The sequence below is a fragment of the Pithys albifrons genome, chromosome 1, assembly GCF_047495875.1.
Source record: "Pithys albifrons albifrons isolate INPA30051 chromosome 1, PitAlb_v1, whole genome shotgun sequence".
NCBI classification, from domain to species: domain Eukaryota; kingdom Metazoa; phylum Chordata; class Aves; order Passeriformes; family Thamnophilidae; genus Pithys; species Pithys albifrons.
The window spans coordinates 63,419,735-63,443,787 of NC_092458.1; the positions used below are offsets into that span (position 1 = coordinate 63,419,735).

At 34.7% G+C, this 24,053-nt stretch overlaps 1 protein-coding gene across 6 annotated transcripts in view; it reads right to left on the minus strand.

Moving 5' to 3' along the window:
* The window catches only part of NBEA (neurobeachin), a 488,059-nt gene that overhangs the window by 194,132 nt on the left and 269,874 nt on the right, over positions 1–24,053 (minus strand). For all 6 annotated transcript variants that reach the window (XM_071552778.1, XM_071552759.1, XM_071552769.1 and 3 more), the window contains one exon: positions 266–390. In XM_071552778.1, the coding sequence (XP_071408879.1) occupies positions 266–390 (125 nt within the window). The remainder of the gene's footprint in view (positions 1–265; positions 391–24,053) is intronic.

Consider the following 24,053-nt stretch of genomic DNA (forward strand, 5'->3'; position numbering starts at 1 on the left):
TTTACCAGTGCCTCAAAATTAAGTGTCTGGGAATGCTAGAGAAGTATTATGTGAATCCCTTGGGGATCAGGGAATTTAAGAGCCCACAAGCTCAAGCCTTCTGGTTCATTACAGTGTAAAAATTGAAAGTATTACTTTTCTAAGAATATGTTGTCCTAGGAATTCTCAGCACTGTCATTAGAAAAGAAGGGACATGATTCTCAGGGATTCATGGACATCAAGAAAACATCATGAGCTATATTTTTAAGTGTGAGATAATACTGACCATATTCCACAGCAGCTTTTAGGAGAGCATCAGCGTGAGTAGACCCAAAAGCATTGCGAACAAATCGCCTCCGTCGGCGCAAATCATCCTCCCAGTAATCCAAGCGCCAGAAGTCATGCAGTTGGCTGGGAAATAAAGAACACACACATCAGCACCTACCACGGCTTGAACTGTATTTACATACATTACAGTATAATTTCACTGCTGCTTTTCCATTTCAGGTATGCAATCTTGTAAAAGCATGTATTACTAAAACTTACAATATTCTAGTATTTCCTTACATGCATTTATATATTATAAGCCCCGGCACTGCCTGTCTCAAAATGTTCTGCCTGCTGCTAAAAACATTAATCACACTGAGCCCATTAACAAATGCAGCATCAAATTACAAGTATTAATGGCACAGCTTGCTTTCTTTTACAGTGTTTTTAACAAGGCTTGTAAATCATAGAATGGACCTCAGTGCAAATAGTTTGCAATTTAATGACTATGGTCCCTTAGCAGACTGAACTTAGAAGTATAAAATATTGCCCACTTGAATTTTGTGGAACTATGATTAAACTAATGTGCTGAAATATTCATTGAAATAATTCCCCATTGCCCCTAGCAACCTGAGAAAATTGCAATTTTATTCATTATTAATAACACTGAATTAGAGCAGCAAAAAAAGTTCCACCATGTGGTAATTGTCTTGGTAAATTATTATTCCAGCACTAACAGAGTACTAGGATGATTTTATAGCTTCCAGCTAATACAAGCCATTAACATCCATGGCCATCTTTGTGTTACATTGCCTTTTACATTTAGAAGTATATTAAACTCCTGTAGAATGATGCAAAACATTGTTAATCTGTATTAAAGCCAAAACATACACATATATAATCATCACATAATATATCACATATATAATCAACCACATAATCATCTGGTATTCAACTTTGTTTCTAACAAAAAGACCAGCTCCACTTTAAGACAACTTCTTGACCTTATCAGCACAAACCTCCTGCATCTTTTTGTAAGATATTTGAGCAATGCCGTAATTGAAGCCAATATTTTAAAAGCTTTTTGGATCACTAGAAAATACCCAAAATGTTTGTGGATGCATCCTTGTCATCAAATTCATAATGGAACATTATATGACTAAAATTATTCTGCAGATCATGACCTTGCAGACCGTAACTAGGGAACCACTGCTTTAAATCAGTCATTTTGAATATGCCTGCAATATTGAAATACCCTGGAGGTGCATGGTCAAAAGGCAAATTAAAAGAAAAAAAAAGAGAGAGAAAACTTTTCCACTCATGAGTAAGGGCTAGATCTTTGCTGGATTTTTCTATGTATTACTTCAGCCTCTGTTGCTTCATACTGCCTTCATTTTGAGAAGTTGGGTGCTGGTAGACATTTCCAGAGAAAAAGTAGAAATATGTTAATGTAGAATAGACCTTTACTTTTTTACAGTCCACTTAACCATCATTTTTAATGCTTTCATGAGTTATTGGCCAACTTTACTAACTGCTGTCATAAGACCTGGATCAGTTCTGGAGGACAGAGCACCCAGGGGAGTGGATTTAGCAGTCTACCTTCCAGCCACTTACAAACTTTCAGATGCAGCACACCATAACTTTTTAGTCAATGGTCGTGGCTTTTTCATTCTCACTATATGCTTCTTGATCCTGTATGAATGTTCTACTTTCATTGCTGCCTGGCAGAACAGGCCTTTTTTTTTATTTAAAAGCAGTGAGGAGGCAATTTCAGGAGTTTAGTGAGAGCTGCTTCCTCCCTGAGAGCAATGCAGAGCACCTTGTGTAAAGATGAAGCAGTGACTCTGAGCTCTCATGATGGGAAGATACAGCATTAATGGCCAAGCCTGTGTCCTATAGAACTATTGCCATCTTGAGTGCCAGTTATCTTTGGTAAGTAAAATAGCTTACTTTGGGTTGTATCATAACACAGTTTTTGCTCACAGATGTGATAATCTGAAGTATTAGTCCATCATTTCTCCTCCTCCTATTCTGAGCACTGAGTAATTTTATTGTGACTGTTAAATCTCCTGGACTCTGATGTGATATGAACACAAACATGGGCAGCCAACTGCCACATAGTTTAAAAGACAAAGTCGAAAGTCTCACTGTGCACTCTTAGTTTGTATTTTGAACTGGTGATATCAAAGACAATCATAAAGGCTTTTCATCACAGTGATTTTTTTGAAAGGCAAGAAATTTTTCCTTTTTAATTCAATTTAAGAGTAACTCGTGATAGAACAGGAGTAAAGATACTAATGAAATTACTTTGAACACAAGAGTTCTCTGAAATGGCATGAGTCTTGACAATAATAAAATACTCTTATGTTGCTAAGAATGATACAAGTAAGTAAGAATGAAAAACTTTTTATGAAATTAAGAAATAGTCGAAGACTAAAAAACTACATTTTTTATTTGTTCTGTGTTTAATCTGGAAATCATTAATTTGACTAATTGGTCTGAAGAATATATTCTTACTTGAAAGTAAACCAGATTTTAAATTGTCAGAGGGTTAAGTTTATTTTGCAGATTCAAAAAAAGGTTACAAGTTCACATGGAACTGAAGTTCAAAATAAATAAGAGTGCAAAATGAAAATTTTGAGAAGATGGAACACAAACACTATTCCAAAGCACAAAGTATATGGCTTTTTAAAATAGGATAGAAATTTCTTCCCACAGTTTTCTACAGAAGTCTATCCCACAACGTTATTACATATTTCCAAATATTAGAAGATGTTATCACAACCCTAAAGAAAAGGTTTCTGAATTTTAACTAGTTACTCTAAGATTTTTTTGTCTAGCCCATAGATTACAGTGCTTTGGAAATACTTATATTCTAATCCTGTGAATATTATTAGGCTTTAAGATTTTTTTCAGGAATTTAGGTAGCTAATAGGTAGTTCTAAATGGTGGCTTTAAAACAAACAGAACTACATTTCTAATGCTGTATTGGGCACAAGTCAGTTCCAGAAGAGACCATGTCTGCAAATCACCCGTATTTCTTTCTGCTACAATGCATTTTTCCTAGAAGTGACTTGACTACATCAAATAATTTTAGTAATTTATTTCTGTGACAAGTACAATATTTCAATAAGCTTTACTTTTCTTAATAATGTATATTATTAATAATCCTTATTTCCACAGCCAACTAGATTATATGTAATTTCTCATTGCTTCGTATCTTATACCAGTTGACATTTTGAATCAGACTTGTTTGAATGAAGAAGTGCTTATTAAGCACACTTTAATGACTGTTTTTTAAGAACTAAAAGGTTACAACATCATTAATGAGCTACTTCTACAGACTTAAAAAAATATCTTAACAGTTATTTAGAATGCTCCCTAAAACACATGACTCAAGGAAGTCTACATCATGAATTTAACTGTCAAGATAATTTCCTTACAAACTATAATATCCAATATAAACTTTTCTCATCATAATGAGGTCTGGCATAAAACTAGTAATATTACAAGGTTACTAACAAGGAAAAAAATTATTTGGAATGGTATACATGCAGCAACTTAATCCCAAATTTCAGATGTGCACCATTTCAAATAGTTAATACAGACAAAGAAACTCTATGTGTTAATGGAACAAGCCCTGTTTTACTACAGTTACTGGAGGGCTACAAATTCTGGTTTGCTGCCACTGTCATCCTTGGTGTCCACTTGGCAGCTCGATTTATATGTTCTCCTGCTTCAAACAACATTTTTCTTGTTAAACGCCAGCATTGTATGGAAAGGCAAAGTGGTGTTAGGTAGTTAAGGTGGACTTCGATAAGTTAGAGCAAACAGCTTTGAAGTCTTCCAAGTGCTCTAAAACCCAGCTCTGTTCAGAATTCTGTATAATACTCATAATAATACCAAACACATCTTCCATACATTTAGGGGCAAAGATTATTGAGACAGACTAAAGGGTTTCAGGTAGCTCAACTACCCTCCAAGAGGAGAAATTGTGGAGTGCTCTGCCACCCAGACAATTAGGAGGAATGTCAAGCCAGCCTGCACAGCGAAGTTTCCCTGCCTTTTCACATCTTTATAGCTTGAACATTTACACAATAATTTTTGAAAAGCTTTTTTTGTTAACTCCTATGGCCATTGCTGCAATGAAGTGTATGGGAAGGGGTTTTTTATTAACTTATGAATATTAGCTGTCCTAAACAGCAAGTCTTTGTCTACCCTGTGGGCAGTGAGCATCCATGACAGCAGCATCATGGCTGTAAAACCAGCCTCTGTTCATGTACAAATGCAGTTTGCTATATGTCACCTATAGGTACAGCAACTAGAGGCAAATATAAACAGTGGAGAGCAGCAGCACAAATGTCCATAAAAGATCCTCATGCTGCTGCCCAAAGGATGGGCTGCCAGATGGAAGAGATTAAGTTTGAATATGTTAATGAAGAGGAACAAGCCTGCAGGCACGGGGGGGAGGGGAAAAAGTTGTTTTGAAAGAAAGGAGGGCCACAGAACTGTAAGGATCTCAGAGAATCCACAGTCTGTAATACTGAAAAACTACACAGAAAAGACAAGGAATTGATGATCTATAATTTCAAGAATTAGTCCTGGTTGCTTTTTAGGTGACATATTTTGAAAAGGAAAAACAATTCTTTTCACAGTATGGATTTAATACTGTGTTTTGAAAATGAGAAAAAATGTATATTTGGAAAGTGTAAAGCATTTCCCAAAGGTAATATAAACAACAGAAAATCTGTGACAAGAAAAAAAAGGTAAGCAAAAGAAAACTTAAAATACAAAAAGCATGAATTATTACTCATCCAATATTTTTGTAGCAGTTAAACAGTACAAGCCCAAATATAGACCTATTTACTGGAAGATGCAAGTAGCAAAAGTCTTCTGTAACAACAAAGAAGCAAATAGTGTTCCTAAGTGGTATAGCAATATAAAGTAACTGTTTTAGAGCAAAGGTTTTTCTGATTCTGCTTGAATCAGACACAGTGACTTCTGGCTTTACCAGAATGGTGAGACAAGCATGCAAATATAACATCCCACATTATAATGGCTCAAAGAAAAGCCTTGTTGTACATGAACAGAAACAAATATCAAAAATGTAATAGTTACTCTAGTAGTTACTCTACCCACAAAAAAGAAGATTTTTTTAGTTACAAAAATTACAGAGCTGTATTTTTCTTTTATCCAAAGAGTATGTTAGAGAATCCCAGAAAGAAAACTAGAAATACTGAAAAATAAAAATAATACTAAACAAATAATACCAATAATACTAAAACTGGAAAAAACAACACAGTGAACCTGAGAAACATCTAATGTAATGAAAATTGAAAAAGGTGGTAACAGAATATTTAAAAAAAAATCCTTAGGCATGCTTATTAAAAACTTTTTTTCTTTTTCCCCTGAAGTACACATGCAGAAGAATTGTTATTGTTAACGTCAGGAGTATATTTGTCAGAGTTTCTGCGCAGAAGGGAAAAAGAGCTTACAATTTAAACAGAAAGATGCTAAATACCTAGGCAAATATAATACTGATTTTTTTAAAAAGATCTGGTTTGGGGTTTTTTACAAATATGATGTTGAGTAACTCAATTAATGAAAAGTATCATACTGTCATTTTTGAAAGAAGTTTGGTGGATGTGTCCTAGGGAACTCATGTGGATGACATATGGATTGCTGAAAGCATGGCTACAAGGCATGGGATATCAGTAAAATATGAAGTTATGTTCACAGACTGGTGAGGTGACCTAAGAGCAGGAAGACAGGCCATGAAGAGCACAAGAAGCTGGTGAAGAGAGCACCTGTAATATTGAGGATGGCAGTTGTGGCAGGGGGCAAGTGAGGGCTTTTGGTTATGGGTACCATTTCCGGGGGATGGCTAGATGATGGTCAATGACCACTAGATGTTTTTTCAGTTTATCTTGTATTTCTAATCAGCGCAACAAATGAGCATGAGCAAAAATAAGAAGGAGCTTCCTGTGAATTGGGTTAGAGTCCTGGTCACTGGCAGCTGGAGGAGGTGGCGTGCAGAGCACAGCAGTGCAGCAGATGACTCGCAGCCCAGCAGCAGGAGGCTACAAGGCATGCCAGCACTGCCACAGTCAGACGTGTCTGGGGGGATGAGAGGTACTTCTGTACCTCCTGTTTAGGGCTGCCAAAATGAGGAAAATGAAAATGAGAAGACACATGAGACAGGAATGACTGGTAGAATTTGAGGAGAAATGTAGCTGAAGTCAGAGCCCTAAAAATGGAAAAGGACTTCATTGAAAAGTCTAGAGTTAGGCAGTGAGGAATTAGAAAAGTAATAGGGTCTAACCAATAGATAATATTAATTGGAATAATTATACTGGAGCAGGAATGAGACAGAAGGACAGATTAAAAGGTTCTTCCAGGCATATTTTCTATGATACTGGGAAATGGGAAACTATAAAGGGTTTGAAATATAATTACTGATTGGTGAAGAAAAAGCAGCACTGAGCTGGAAAAAATGGAGAAGTAGTAAATTTCCAAGTAATAGATATGTGAGAATAAATCCAGACTATGAAAACTAGAGGAAAAGAAATAACTGTGGAAATGGATGGGAAAAGAAATCCATGCAAATCATGGATGGATAAACAGTGAGTTCTCAAGAATACCTGTTAGATATTCTATAATATTTTGAGACTTGTGAATTTGAGCTACTTTTTTTCAAGGCAGTGGACTCTAGAAATCTGTGAAGGTTAGGGCTGATCTGTGGGGCTTTATGATTACTTTATGAACAGAAAAAGGGGAAAACAGTTAATTTCATGACAATATTATATGCAGTACAAGTTATCAGCAGATTACATGTTAGTTGACCCACAGGTTTCCCTGTGGAGATTGTGGGATAGCTAAAGTTTTTAAAATAGGAAATAAAAAAAAATGAAGTTTTTTACACTTGTGAAGGATGGCTAAAATTCATAAACCTGAAAACTTTTATCAGAGATTAGCATTCATGAGTTGTCACTTTGCAAGGTTTTGGTGGAGAGGAAGTGTTTCCATGCAGACTTTGAAATAAGGGTGAAATAGAAAAGAGAGAAACTCAAAGTAACAGTAAATACTATAACAGATCATCAGAATAGGAGCAGAGGAGTCACCTTTGAAAAGCTGAAAGAAAACTGCCAACACAGTTTCTCTGCTATGATCATGTTACTAATGGTCTTGCATTAATAATGAAGGACATCTGAGAGAACAGAGAATTGGCTACAAATAAGAAGAGAGCAAAAAATATCAGAAGATTACTAATGATTAAAGATCCACCAAACTTATGGAGAGGGATTTTCTAAGAGCTGTTTTATAAAGTAACATCCTTGTCAGAGAAGAGGGAGTGTGATTTATGTGGCTTTTATTTTCTTCTTAAGGAACTGGGAAAAGGTACATTTAATACACATTCTTAATGAAACTCTCCAGCTCCAGAAACTTCTGTGATTTAATTTTGGTGAAAAATAGAGGACACTGATGCTCAAAAGATGAAAAATAGAAAGGGGAAGTTTGAAACAGAAATCTCTCCATTTGTATAAATCTTCAGTTAGAAGAGATGTTAGAAAGGAGAGTAATGCCAGTAGATATGAAAGGGAGGCTGCAACAATAGGGATGTTCCTTTTAGCTATGGTAGTACTTAAACCACAAACTTATAACAAATCCAGGACTGTGGATTTTAGTGTATCGCATGGAGTTTGAAGGAACAAACTGATAATGAACATACAAACAAACACGGATTAACTGATTTTCTAGGTATTTTATAAAGATTGGATCTCCAGAATGAGATGTTAAATCTGGAATAGTTGCTGTATTATTAGATAGCAGCCAACTTCAAGCAGCAGTATTTGTAGGGAAATAAGACTAACCATGCATAAGGCTACATGAGGGGGGGAAAAAAGCCACATACCTCCTAAAATAGCAATAGAAATAACAATGACTCAAATGTCTATGAAATAAAACTAAAGATAAGTAGAAATTTTTTAATTATTGAATTGATTTACATAAACTTAAAGTAATGTGAGATATATTTGATAAATCTACCCAAATACTAATGGGTAAATGGTAGGACACCACATGTAGCACAGCTAAATGAAACAATACAATTTCCTAAAGTTATATACTCAGTTCCTCTTAGTTAATCCAATGGCACTGAATGAACAGAAAGAAAACATAAAAAATGGATCCATAAATTGTCAGTGTTTGAGTCACCAGAATAACAAAGCTTTTTTTAGCAACAAAATACCAATAACAACTGAATGCAACTGCACAACATTCTAGGAATAATACATTGCAATCCTAGAAACACTGAAATGAAGTAAATTTTAAGGTGAAAATTAAGACATAATATCTTTGGAAAAAAAGGGAAGAGGTAGTGTTGGAACAATACTCTGTGGTTTAACTCAGATGTCTAGTTTGGAACCTGTATTCTATTTCAGAATATGTTGTCATCACTCCAAACAAAGAAGAAACAAACCCAGCAAAGCCCAAAATGCCATTTTATAGCTTCAGATAAATGAAAACTTGGGTAAAATTCACTTTTGGAAAATATCTTGAAAGAACATAAAGTGGTTTAGGACACTTTTATTTGCAATATTTTCTTATTTGTTATGTCAAGCTGTCTCAGCACAATGGGTGCTTAGTAAGATTTCATAAGTACTATCATGATGGCAAAGTGTAACAAGCTCCAAGATGGAATAAATAGTGTATTGGGGTTGCTTTTTTCATTCTTAAATGACTACAAAAAAGAAGAATGTCTTAGACTAAAAGCATAACTGTAGATAGCTAAAATGAAGTACAATGTATTCCATGCTAAGTGTGCAGCTCTTCTTATTCAAAATGTAGAAATATCTCAAAGGTTCTCTGACACAAACCTTGAACTATCCAGCAAATGATCATCCAAGTTCAAGTAAAAAAAAAAATCCATTTGTTTTACATTTTGACTACTACATTTATTATAACATCACATATGAAATGGGCACCATGACATTAGCTTACACACTCTTGCTGTTAGGAAATACAACAAGAAAATTAAAAAAAAAAAATGAAGACGTTTATTGATTTAGAAAATCTAAAGAGAAAAAAAGTCAGGCATTTTCATAGGAACCTATGCCTTCTGCATGAGTACTAACTACTTTACTTATGAATACAGAAGGATATTTTGCTCTTGATGAACACAACTAGATTCTTTACTGAGTAGTTTTTTTCTACCTTTTCTGAAAAGAAATTAAAAAAAACCCCAAACAAACCCAAACACAACAATCCTTTTCCCCATTGAATTGTGAATGACAATAATAACACTGCATTAAGGAATAACCAAAGCTGGAGGCTGCAGTCCCTCCTCACCTTGTTTTTAATGTCATCCCCATACAGTCTACATCAGGACAATGCAGAAGTTTTGAGATTTTGCAAATGTTCTGATGAAGCAGGGATGTTCTACAAGAAAAAATTTACTCTGTACTTCAAGATCTTATCTATCAAATTAAATGAATATCTAGGGACAGTGGAGTCATAGTTTCCAAAAAAAAAATCTGAGCTTCTATTACTGGACTGCAGTTCTAGGAGAGTAAAATTTGGTTCAGTTTGGGCTGGTTTGCATGGACAAGTGAAAAAACAGTCCTCAGATTTCAAAGTGGGCATTCAGAGTAAAAGACCTTGTTGAAGCCCTTGAAAATTTTGGTGCCTCACTGGCTTACTTAAAGGTCAAACACTAAAGCTTCAGACTTGTAAGCAGGGATAACATATGTGACTGTGATGAGGATGCTGTCCCAACTGTCTGCTCCACTCCAGACACACAGATTAGGGTGTCTGAATTGCTTGTGAAAGCTCTACTGAAGAAGTTACTGAGCAGCCAAATTGCAGTCCAGTTTCAAGAAAAACCAGCAATGACTTGTCAAAAAATCTAGAGCTGTACTTTTAACAGAACAGCATGCTCGAGGTGGATAGGTAGGACTTTTAATCTCATTAGTTACTCCTGTTTGTAAGTCATGGCTCGATGGCTATGGCATCCAGGAATAGAGATTGTCACAAAATCCTTAATTAGAAGAAAGAAAAAATGTTTTATCCAAATATCTTAAAATCGTTATTCTAAAACTAAGGCATACAGTTTATTTTTTATATATACCATTTCTTCAAAACCCATAATGAATTACTGTTTCAAGCCTTTATAAATTATTCAAGTTGCAACTGTTTAAAGACAGCTAACTTATAAACCTGGCACTGAGATGAAATAATTAGCTTCCTTGAGGCCTAGCAACAGTAATCAAAATCTAATCAATAAATAATAAAGTTTTACCTAGACAATTGTTTTAATTTCCATCATGCAGAGCTGTTTATTAAAATCCAAGTCTAATAATACACTATTTTAACAGAATGGTTATTTTTGCAAAATGCCATTTGAAGCTTGGTAATGGAAAATATCTGAATTCAAAATTAATAGAAGCCTGAAGTTTTATGCATCCTGCAAGTTTTTTTGGGACATATTTATTTCTCTCCTAGGTATCATAGAGAAGTACAGCATAAGTTAAGAGAATGCATACATTTAGCTTTAAATCTAATATTGTTTTTAAGAACTGAAACAAAGACATGCTGGCCCAATTAGTGGATATGCCTTGTCTGCAGTATAAACAGTTATTCCTATCCCCAAATGCAAACTTGTATTGATGAAATAAACACTTGCCAAGTGGCATGGTCATGAATGTTATACAATTTTTAATAGAGACTATGTTTACAATGCTATTAAATAACTACTGAAGTAGTCTTATCTTTGATGTTTTTTGTTCCTGGGAATTTTTGTGAGAGCTAAAAAGCTAGCTTGGCAAGTAAATCAAAACCTTTCTATATACACTTTATTTTTGACAGTCAAGAGATTCTTCAGAAGTATAGAAACAGTCTTCTATAAAACATCCAAAAATATATCAGCATGAACTAATGATTTATTTGGAGCTCTGAAAATCTCAATGGAGAAGAAGCAGGAAAAAAAAGAGAAAAGATGACTTCATATTATTACTTCCTTGTTTTCTTTCTTGAAAGAAAATTATCTATTTTTGTGGGTTTTGAAAAACAAGAAGTATATGCTTTAAAGAATTTTTGCGTACAGAGGATTTGAAAATCCATTTTTCTGGATATACTTTTTAATGTTTTCCTTCTTTTAGCTACTTAATCTGTTGTGCAATTCTGTGTGGCAACCAGGAGACACAGCTGGCTTTTCCCTTGTCTGTAGCACAAATCTGTGACGTGGTCATGTGTATCTTCTGCATTTGTAGTTCAGTTGATATTGTGCAGTTTGTGTCCCTTTAGGGATATGCTTTAAAAATATATTACAGAATGTATATTAGGCTATGTTTAGCTGTATGTTCTTACTTAAACGAATACAGTTAAAGAAAAAAAACAGTAGCAGAAGGTTAATACATTTACACAACACCCCCCTACTCTTCTGGGTACAATCACCACAAGGAATTACAATTCTCAACCTTGCTAATTAAGAGGATTTCATCCTTTACATGTTCATTGCATATTTTTTGTTTTGCTTTGTTTGGGGTTTCTTTTGGAGACTTTACTGCAATAGTTTGCATGGAAGATGAAAATGAGAAATGGAGTTAAAACCCATCTATTATTACACCATAAAGGACTGCTTACTGAAGTAGAAAACTGGTGGAGGGAGGAACAGAACAATGTGCTGCTCTCCCTAAAGAGTATGGGTGGCTAAATTTCCTGATTCAAGAAAGTAAAATTCAAAAACTTCATAGGATTGTGAATTATAACCTAGGAGCTGAGAAAATGCAACATTCTACGAGTAGTTAAAAAGTGTGAGGAAGTGGGACAAAATGGAGCTGGACTCCATCTGTACCTGTGTTTGAAGGCAATTTGGTGATGGTATTTTTTATTTCACTTTCTCTGAGCTGTGAATCTGAATTGTTCAGAATACTTTCTGCCAAAGCTCCTCATGACACAGGTCCTGGCAAAGAGTTGATCTTGAAGTGCTGAAAAGTCACATGCAGCTTAAGATGACCCATAACACAGGTCATGTCAGCCTCAGAGGTTCTCTAAATCTTAATGGCCATTTTGGGAGAAAATACAGACTGCTCTCCTCCTTTACCCAATTTCATTCTTTTGGAACCTTTTGATTTGTTTAGCTCCTTCAGATCTCCACTGTATAGCTCAACTGAAATTATGTTTGAAGATGCTGTGAGGTTGATCACCTTCTTATTAAAAATAGCTTTTTCTACAGGGACCAAATTGCCTATGACCTTGTAGAATTTGTTTTCCTTTCTTGGAACCTGGGAGGCACAGTTCAATTACTGGGAAGTTAATACTAGTGATTAACTGTTGTAATTTACTGGAAGATTAAGGTTGTCAAATTATGCCAAATGATAGCCGAGTTGAGTTTCTTTTATCTAACTTAAGATGTCAACATTATTGACATTTGGCAAATCAACCCAGGACCATTCCAGAGGCAATGGAGAGAACTAGTCAGGTGACAGAAAAGGAACCCTGGTGCTCTTGTCTCAAGTAACGAAGTTCTCAATAGTAGAAGAAGTAAAAACCTGGGGTTCTCATGGAAAACCTCAGATTGTGTGAATTATCAAGGGAAGGATCAAGTCAGAGAACTCATATGACCGAGTGAAATCCAAGAGGCAGGATTCAGAAAATGAGAATTATAGGCTATATGGGTCTTGTTAAATGAGAAAAAGGGAGAATGTTGTTGATTGACTTGTCCCAGTCTTGCATTAGTATAAGTAAATGTTACATGAACTCATCTTTTCATCACCTGATTGACCTGATAAAGGGAATCCTGAAAGATAAAATATGCAGCAGACACAGAAATAGTCTTCTCTTTCAGAGAATGGGCTTATGATTTTATTGCTATAAAACAGGAACAGAGAAGCAGAGGGTAAGCATTCAACATCTCCAGATTCTGACTGTAAATGCCTTATTGAAAAGAAAATATTTTTGATCTGATAGAATATAATGAACATAAAATTATATAAATTCAGGAAACAAAAGCTATAAAAATTCAAGCAATAAATAATAATAAAGGTGACACTCTTAAAAAATCAGACTCTATTACTAAAGCAATCAAGAAAGACTAAGAGTTAAATACTTAAAACCAGAATAGTCTTTATTATGTATAATCCGAAGTAAAAAATCGAGGGCATTATTTTGGGGAGTCTGAATCTGTGGTGTAGTAGATACATATTTTTATGGGGAAAAAAATTAGGCTCAATTCTGCAAAAGAAGTATGAGTCAGTTTAAGCCTATAAGAAATCCCATTGAAACCAACAACATATTTAAAATAAGACATGCTTCAGGATCTATGCTATGTGCTTAATTCCACCAAAATCTGAACAAGCATTTTATGCTATGGTAGAATATCAATGCATATTTTTACACTATAGATTCAACACTGATCAGCAAAGATATATAGAATTTGCTGGGTTTTACATTAAAATAGGACTTTAGTTGAGGTTATTTTGTTAACCTTTTTCTGTCTTTTTTTGAAGAGGACAAACAGACAAACAATGACAAACTTTCAACATACCTAGTAAGAAAATGATTGAATTGACACCAGTCTGAAGAGATGCCAAATAATTTCGGAAGATTATTGATCTTTCATATAGAAAATGAATATAATGTTTATTTTCATCTCATGCCTTACAGGACATACAATTAAATAACTCTAATACAATTCTAGAATAGCTTTTTTCTAGTATATAGACTTTATTTAAGCAACCAAGGCAATATGTGACCAGGTTGGTGAACCCACATCAGCCCTGTGCTCTGTATTGCTTAAGAGCTCTCTTATTTTTTTTCCTAATGTTTAAGTGAATTAGAAGAAGGCTTCTTGTCGTATCAGCAGAAGACAAAACAGGTCTCTCCTCTATATTGTTTTGTCTACAGGCATTTATAGAATAAGACCTTCCACGAGTCTTTCTTTTTCCAAACCATCTATATTAAGTTGCTTTAGTCATGCTCATATTATTATTGACTTGAAACATCCCTGTCTTTCTATAGATGTTCTGTAATCTCTGCAGTTAGTGATGTGGTACCAAACTGTACATACAATCTAAGGTACAAAATATATCAAATCTACTATTGTTCGAATAGCAATATCCTCCCATGGAATAATAACGCTGAATTATGGATGAAGAAACCCAAAGCTCTTTTTAGTTTAACTTTAAATCTGTCTAAAGTGTCTTTCATGGTTTTGGGGGAAAACAAAAATGTCACACAAAAAATGCGTTGTTGTTCACAGCAAATAAGCAGTATGCTTCAATTTATCTTATCCCTTGAAAAACATATGTGATACTTCCATTATTTAGCTTCAGGGAAAGCTTTGGAAAATGACACTATACCGTGAAGTCTACATCAAATGCTATGAAAATACTCTAGCTTTACTTTCCTCCACATTTACAACACTATGTTATGAATTAATTCCTGATACAAGCACTACTATCTCCCAAACAGGCAGCATAACTCAAGCCACTGTCAACAACTGCGGTGTATGTCTGACTTTAGCCATTTGGTAGGCAGTGAGAAGGCAGTATGATTCAGAACTTATTCCCTACCAGTAATTACATCACTTGCCAAAATTTGTTTACTTGATAGAGAGTCTTGATGTTGTCTAACCAGCCTTTGGACAGCAACAGGATTGTTGCTCCTTGCACAATAAAAATCCCTTTGCTGATAACTCATAAGTATCTGTGCAGCCCTCAGCAAGGCTAATGCAGTAGAAAAGAAAAAGGCTGAAAATCTCACACTCAACACAAAATCCAGAACCGACTCTCATTAACACTCTTTTCTGACACTAATTTGCAAGAGTTTTATCAGTCACCTGTTAATAGTCACAAATGAACAGTCTCAGGCATTTCTTCCCTTAGGGTCTACTCTGCCATCACACAAGTGGCTGATGGCATGAAATCATTCAGAGTCTGCCTTCAGAGCAGATTCACAAGGAACACTGAAAACTCAGAGGACAAAGGAAAACCAGGAAACATTATGGAGGATTGTTGGCTGAGCAGCTAATAGCTCCTTTATCTACAATACTTGGTGTTTTCACTACAAATGTTTACAAAAACTGTTTAGTTAATACCTCCAAACCCATCATTTCCCTGCATTAGGCCTCTGAAATTATAAGCAGGAAGAAAGCAATCAGATTAGACCATTGCTCTTTCCTATATTAAATGCTTTTCTAGTGTGAGATTAAAAAAAATAATTTAAAAAAAATCTGTGTTCTAGTTTTGGTCCATAGGAGAATATTGACAGCATACCAAAACGACAAAATAAAATGAGCATAATAATAGCTGTAATGCTCCTAAAGTGGCAGTAGACTCAGCACTAGGAGTACATACTGGTAGAAAGACGAAGAGGAATGTCTCCCTTCTCTGAGGAGTTTTACTCCCCAGATTAATTTTTTGCCCAAGAGTCGCTATGTGTCATTCAGAGCTCAAGGTCTATGCACAAGGGGAAGAACTATGGTTGCTTTCCCTAATTTTCAGGTTATATTTGCAAGCAAATTACTTTTTAATTTGCACATTATGTATCAAGAAAACAAAGGAAGCACTATTAATCACTGTGAAATGCACATCCCCTCTAACTTTGCCAACATCCAAAGGCACCAGAATGCCATTCACCAAATAACATTATGCTTGCAGTCCTCCAGTGGTACCCTCAAAGCCTGCGACAGCAAATAAAAATTATTTTTTTCAGGAATTGGCAGTGAAATGTTTCTCTCTCAAACATACACACCAATAATAATTTTTGCGTAGACCTTTACAGTTGATTCTATCTGACAGTAAATACAATTATACAGGAAATGCTATGGTGGGTACACCAGGCTTCTCCCATGGATCACCAAAGTCTTGTGGAATGGAACACTGCCAGCATTTTCTGATGATATTAGCTCATTTTACACTAGTAAAACATTAATTGGAATGCAGAATGAAAGGGCTACAACCACAGAACTTCTCATGAGAAAAGACCTAGGGAGAATGTAGAGTTATCAAGCAACAAGTTTAAAGCAAACAATAGTGCACTTTGTGTGAATTTCTCACACAACATACCCAAGGTATGGAACTCAACACTATGTTGTATTGTGGACAGCAGAAGTTTAAATGAGTTCTTAAAGGGATTAGACATTTCCTTTCACAGATGGGGGAAAAAACCACCAGAAGTTATTAAACTCAAGGATATCACCTCTGGCTCAGGAAGTCCCTGAGCTACAATTTGCTGAAAGCTGGGAGGATATGCTGGGGGAGTATCATGACAAAGTCACCTAGGGAAATATTACACTCCACCCCAGGCCTCCTATGTTGGCTGCCAACAACTATTGAAACAGCAGACTTGTAAGCCTATTCTAGTAGTTTGGTGCTACAATGTTTTGCACTGTTATTTTGGAGCTGATTACCCACCGCTATTAGATCTGTATCAACTAAGTTTGAGAAAATTAACTTTCTTCCTCAGGTTAACAGCAGTACTAAGTAACTCATGACATTGCTCAGCTAATGACCGTAGGACAGCACATTTTCAACAGGAGGATTTAGGCTCTGTAATTATTCTTCAGCAGAATGTAATCCTTGAAGGTGTTCATATAAAGGATAAGACATACTTACACATACTGCAAAATTCATAAATCTTGAAATAGAAACTAACTTGTAGTATAAAACTGTCTAAGTTTATGAGCTTTTATTATTTTTGCCTAAGTCGTCTAGTTCTTACATCCACTGCAAAGTCAGAAATAGTACTCTGTAACATTTGAATAACATGACTGATTTATAATCTTAACATTTATTCTTTTCGAGTAAGTGCAATAAATACAACTATACACTATTAAGTAGGGGAAATTGATACAAACATGAAAGACATTCACCAGGTTTCACCAATATTGAGCTATTTTGCTAATATAAAAGGGAAATCACCCTAGCTACACTTCAACAGATAAAATACAGAATTCACGATTCATTTTACATATTAATCTTGATCAAAAATAGTTTTCTTGGTTGCCATTATTTAAATGGAGATATTAATGAAGTCACCGTGCAGCTCTATCAGACAGTACACTTTCTATGATATGTATAGTGTGAGAACATTTTGGAAGCAATATCTTTAACAACAAGAAACTCCATGGCATTAGACTATAATGAAAATGTTATAAATATCTTCAGAATCTGAAAAAAGTGATTCCTTTAGTATATAACTGAACATTGTGAAACAAAAGAACTGCAAAGTTAAACAAAGGGAAAAAATCAGTATGCTTAAGGCAGCAGTTGATCCATTTAAAAACCACCACTTTATCTGTTCTCTTTTCCTTTGCAAAATCCAATAAACTGCCATTATATTCCTTTTAAATGGTTCCATTACAAGGATTCTATAACAACAGACTAATCTCTTGATAATTATAATAAATGCCTGTAATCAAAGCAGGAACCATTTAAAATAAGGGGAAAGGCTGTTTTCTATCAAACCCAGTGTAGTTCTGTGACCTTTGGAGCATTAAGCTACATCATACGCTGCCACCTCTAACTGCAACACAGCTTTCCTACCAATCTTGCTTAAATAAAAATAAAAAGGATGCAAGATCAATGGAAATATGGATTGACACATGGTAAGAGTTCTTATTTTCCAGCTCTGAGCCTTGTAGAACATAAAAACCTCAATTCGCAAGATTCCAAAGGCTCAAAGCCGGCAGGATTCAGCCAGCAGCTCCTTGACGGGCTCCCCTTCAGGAGGGAATAGGGGTAGGAAGGAGCAGACTGGTATTTTAAAAGATGTGCTATGGCAATGTGAGCTGTATATCACTACTAATGCTTAAGAAACTATTACTTTTTAGAAAGACAGGACATTTTATCACAAAATTTGATATTATATTCACATGAACAAACAATGATTTCCAGAGATCATTTAAGAAACTGAAGGCTGATAAAATTACGGGAAATGACTCTATATGATCAGAATGGCTTTCATCTGCATTTTGTTAGACCCAGCATTGATTTCACTTTTCAGCTGTGAACAGCAAGAGGCCAGCTGTGGCCAAGGGAGAGAGCAAGCAATGAACCAGGGTCACAATAGAGGCTGAGTTGTCAGAAATTTTAACACTCTTAACGACTAAATCTCAGCAAAAAAAAAAAAATCTTTGAGTTACAATCACTTGAAAATTATAGGCAGCCGGTCCCACAAACTGTCAGAGAATACAAGATTTAATTTATGACAAAGTAAAACCTTTGAACTCTAGTTATGTGAATAAACAGCATTATAAGGGGAAAACAAACAAAGCAAAGGAAAATATAAAATACATTGCCTTCAAGGCAAAAACAACTACATTTTACTTCCTATTCCCAGATGTGTTAAGGGGAAATTTATGACAGCATACTGAAAAGCAAAATTCCCATTGTAAAACCCTTCACATTTATTTAACTAAGCACAATCATTGAAAGTGACCTTTATCCAAACCCTTCACAGCTGTCTTAAAATGATCTAAAACTATTGCCAGATTTTCTTTAACTAACATTACTTAACAAAAAGTCATTGCCCCAGGGCCATATTACACTACTGGAAAGTAAACACAAATCCGTTTTCAACAACACGATGCAAAGTTTTAATGAAATATTGATAACAAATTGAAAACTCCCCACTAAAAAGGTGACAATACAAATCATCATAGTTTTCTGTTCTAGCAATAAATACTATTTCCTTATTTCTGATAACATACTTGTCACATATTAGACATACGTGCAAAGAGAAAAATGGCTTAAAATGGCTTTAAAAGTGTTATTAAATGAGGTGACAAAATTATTTTAAATGAAGCTGTTTTAGCAATTGTGAAAAGATATCCTCATCTGTTCTTGAAAGATCACATCCAGAGTGTACATTACTCTATAAAATTAAAGAGCTCCTGAGAATAATTCATACAGCAGTTTTCACTGCAGTACACTAATAATTTAACAGTGCATTAATAACGTCTGGTTCCAAGACTTAAAAAGCAGTGTGTCAAAACGATGAACACCTTAATATTTCTATTTTTTTTTACATGAATACTAAACATTAAGATGAAAAGAGTGTTGCAAGAGCTGGCCTCCTGCACGTCCAGGTCAACTGACAGGGGTTAGGGAAAAAAAATAATCATATTTGTGGATTCAGAACAGAATAGCTTAGCTTTTAAAATAATAGTATAGAACCACAGTTAATGAGGGTGCATACTGTGGGAAGAGGAGAAAAGAACTTTATTAAGGGGCTGGTTAGTTCAGTAAATCATGGCCTTCAGATAAAGATGATTACGGCAGTTCCATGGTGTGAGAGGAGAAGGGTACTGGAGGTTCATTTCACCACCAAGTAATTATGCTGACCCAGAGTGTTACCATTTATCATGGCTGAAAGATGACACTCACTGTTAGCCAAGGGAAACTGCTAGTCAAAGACTTCCATCTAGATCAATAGACACCACATTTTTCTACAGCCAGAAGTAATTATACAACAGCAAACTTCACGATCAATACCCACTCGAACTAACTTATATTCTACTGTACAGACACGAAAGTGTGGCACTGTTAACTGCCACTGAAAACTACTGCATTTGACCCAAATTAAAGGGTTTTCCCCCACCATTATAAAAGGTTTTGCCCTTGTTGAGAAAAGCTGTATCCTGTTCTCTATGATTAAAAACAATGACTAAGCATCCATGCAGGTTTTAAGGACCTGCAATCTGCAGCTGAAATGGATGTTCTTGTTATAATTTCATAAAGTCTCACTTAACACAAAATAAAAAAAGAAAATCAGTGAATTAAAGAAAAATCAATCTTCCTCACCACTGAAAGCTGAAATAGTTTCTGAGGCAGTAGTTTCTAAAAGCAGCAGTTGAAGACTTGACCTTTGTGAACTCCAGAGATCAGAAAAGGGATAAACATATATACCTGAAGTACTAAATCAAAGCAATTTTCAGTATTAAACACATATTCATATTTGTTTACTCAGAGGTGTACGTATGGGGTTACCAACAAGCCATCCAACACGACAAAATGAGGCTTTAAGAGTTTAGATTTTATTTCAAAATATATCTAAATGTCAGTTTTGACAACTGCTTTCAAAAAGGCAGAGCTTAGTCTTATAAACCAATCTAACACATCAAGAAAGGTTAGAGGGAAGAAAAAAATCACTACTTCCAAGTAAAAAAAAATTGACATCCAATTTTCAAACTGATTTATCAGTGGAAAGCTAAAATTGATAGTTTGCCATTACTGGGTAGCAGGCTGTCTAAGAAAGCTGTTACAAAGCCTTTCATTTTGATTTAGCCACATGGATCAATACAAACCTATACTGTTTCAATTTTACAAATATTGATTTTCTGATATAGCCTCACTGGGAGAACATTCATCATCTGCCATACTAAAAAATATTGAAATCTATTTTGTAAACTTTGATTTTCAACAAAATATAGCATTCTACTGAACGAAGTGAAAACTAGTTTTCCAGGTAACAGCTAATCACTGTTAAAATGTATTTTGAGTAACATCCTTTTGCCTTTCCATTTCAGAGTCTGACTAACACTGTTAATCCTTTAACTGGAGTCATACCAAGGAAGATCATAAAACTTTCCTTTGTTTACTGATCAAGTTTCTGGAAATTCTTTTCAGTTTTAATGAATAGACAAAGCTAGAACCTCAAGTTGAAATATTCACTGTTTCACTTCCCAAATCCAGAACCACTTAATGCTTCAGGGTGGAGGATTTTTTTTCAAGATATCAAATTAAAAACAAAGTCTCAAAGTAGAAACAACTAGTTAATGAAACAAAGATCTTTAACCTACATTACTACAATGCTGTTTACCAAGCACCTTTGGTTTGTCCACCTTAGGCGTTTTAATCTGCTTTTTGTGCTACCTAAGAGATTTTTTGTCCCTCAGCATTCAACATACTTTCTTTTATATGTTATTTGTTCACATGTAGTTATTGACTTTCATGCCAGGTCACTCAAATTTATATAAATATTGAAATCATTAAAAAAATTGTTTGATTTTGTAAGACATTTTTAATTGTGCAGCTTTTCTTGTTCCAAATTATTTCATTAATCCCAAATAACTTATTCAATTAAAAAACAAAAAAGCTGATAATTTACAAGTTTAAACCAATGACTTTCTTTCTTTACTCCTCTTTTTCCCCAGTTCCAAAAAGCCCTTTTATGAGCTGCTTAAAACATTCTGAGTGCCATACTGCTGGTAAACACAGATATACCATCCAGTCAGGGCAGCAACAAGGAAAAGATACTTGTTTTAAGAGGAAATGCACCCTGGAGAAAAGTGTCAAATAATTATCTCAGCAACATAGGAGAAATAAATGAGTAAACCCATAATCCTATGTTGGAAGGACACAGTCCAGGGATGAGACTGAGGCAAAACCCAAGAGAGTTTAGATTAGTAAATGCACATTCAGAATTTGTGCTGGTAATACAATGCCATTCAGATCACTGCTTATTAAACAGAACTGGGAAAAATTCTTAAATTATTGAGTTAGAAACTAAGTGAAATTCCTGAAATAAAAGCAATATTTTCATAATGGAAAGAATATAACAAATTCCAAAGTTTCTTTTTAAATTTAATGAAACCAGAGTGAAATTTCTTTGTAGATTTAGGGCTCATTATGGATAGTCTGTCCTTTTATAGAATACAAGAATCTAGCATTTGGATACTAAATTCACCTTCTTACATGTCCCTGAAATCAATAATAGCAAACATCAAAATACCTGAATTAAAAAAAAAAGAAAAGAAAAAAGAAAGAAAATTAGTAACATAAACATTCTGTAAAACAGAGTAGCGGAAAAGAAAACCACAGAAAAGAATCAGAACGATTCAACTGGATATAAAAGAAAGAACTTGATAGTGAAATCAGATGTGCCTTTTCATGCTGTTCCAAAAATGCCAGAAACGGATCTTAAGTGCAATGGTAATGGCTTATGCAGCCAGAATAGAGTGTATATGAGCCATCACACAAACTCATCGTGTTATTACACTGATGCTGATGCCAATTCAGATGCCAATGGCTTTTACCATCAAAACAGTGAACAGAGTGAATCTGTGGCATAGCAAAACCTAAAGAACTACATGACTAAGGCATGTTTTAAAATAAAGCAAATCAGCACTAAATACTTAGCATCTTTCTCTTAAAATAAAAGATATTAATTAAACATTATTTTTAGGTCTTTTTCTTCCATCAACAGGTTTCAAATCATTCTTAGCAAAGCCACATGATTCATGTGTTACAGATGAGGCAAACAGGGCATATAGATAAAGACTGAATTGATTTATTCAGCATTGAGGTGTCACCTCGCTGGCACCACTAAGATTATAACTTCATTATTTAAGACATAAAGTGACTGCTTTCATAGCTGAAGAAAAAATCTTGCTTTCCCATATAAACTATACTATTCTGGAGGGCAGAGTTCGTGGAATGGTTGCTATGTCTTGGTTGGAAGTGCCACAAATTGCTGCTCTGATTTGTTAATGACACTCATTAAATCCACTATTCCCATAAACATGTATATTTTCAAGAAATATCTAAACATAATTCAAATCTCCAAACATTGTTCACTTTTTAAAAAATACAACATTTTGAAAATACAATAACGTTTACCACATAACAAAAAAAATCTTGGTGAAAAATAACATTTAATTTCCCTCCTAACTGGGGGAGAAATGAAATGAAACAGTTTTGCTTAGTTGGTTTTTTTTAGGGAAAAAGTAGAGCTTCCATGGTCTCTGGCTTGGTTTTTGGTTTTTTGGTCTTTTTTAGAGGGAGTATTTGGGGGCTTTTTATTTATTTAATTATTAAATAAAGAGAAACCCTGAAGTAAAGTATCTTGTTGCCACTTAGGCTGGCATCATCTAATCATAGCAACAAATAACTAAAAAGACAGCATTAATGGTGAATATGTTTAAAGATCCTTTCTTCTCTTAAGGCTTTTCTGTATCTAACTATTCAGAACAATAAGAAAATGACCTTCTAAAAAGTAATGATGGTGATTACCCATATAATGGTTGTAGTATGCAAATACAGAGCAGCCATGTAAAGGAACAAAAATCAGGCAGCAACTTCATAATGCTTAAGGGCTTCATATTTTACAGCACCAGCATTAATGGAAAAGTTAATGTAGCATTGAATAACAGTGAGCTGCTCAGCTGCTGCTACTGCTGCAGAACATTTAGATCATGGAAATAACACAGCATTTTTTCACACCTATTGCTTTCTTGACCCACAGAGAAACAACTCTCACCCACCCTCAAAATCATATGCAAAATATTCCTGTATTACTCCAGTTGCTTGACAAATATGCTCAAGCATATAATTTTTAAGACTGAAAATGCAAATAAATAATTATACTAAAAAATTAAAAATAATTAAGCAACAGTGCTGAAGAAAATCTCAAAAACTATATTCTGTGACTTAATTCATACTATGGGACACATGCATACATGAGCACAGTTACTTAATGCAGTCCCTCAATGAAACAGCATTTTTCCATACTTCTATCTTAATTCTTGATCTCAACACATGAAATATTCAGATGGAGATGAATTTTGCATTCCCTTGTTTTCAATATACTAGTGAGTATAACCTACTGAATGCACTCAGTACAGTGTCAGCAAAACACCTTTCGGTGATCCAAGTCTACAGGAAAGTTTTGGAAGGTAGGAAACACCTAACACTGTAAATGGAGGCAATAATTGACTTTAAATTGAATTGCACAGACAACTATGTCTAGAGAGAAATTTGAAGACTTCCTGACTATAAATCCTGTAAACCATGTTCCCATTCATTATT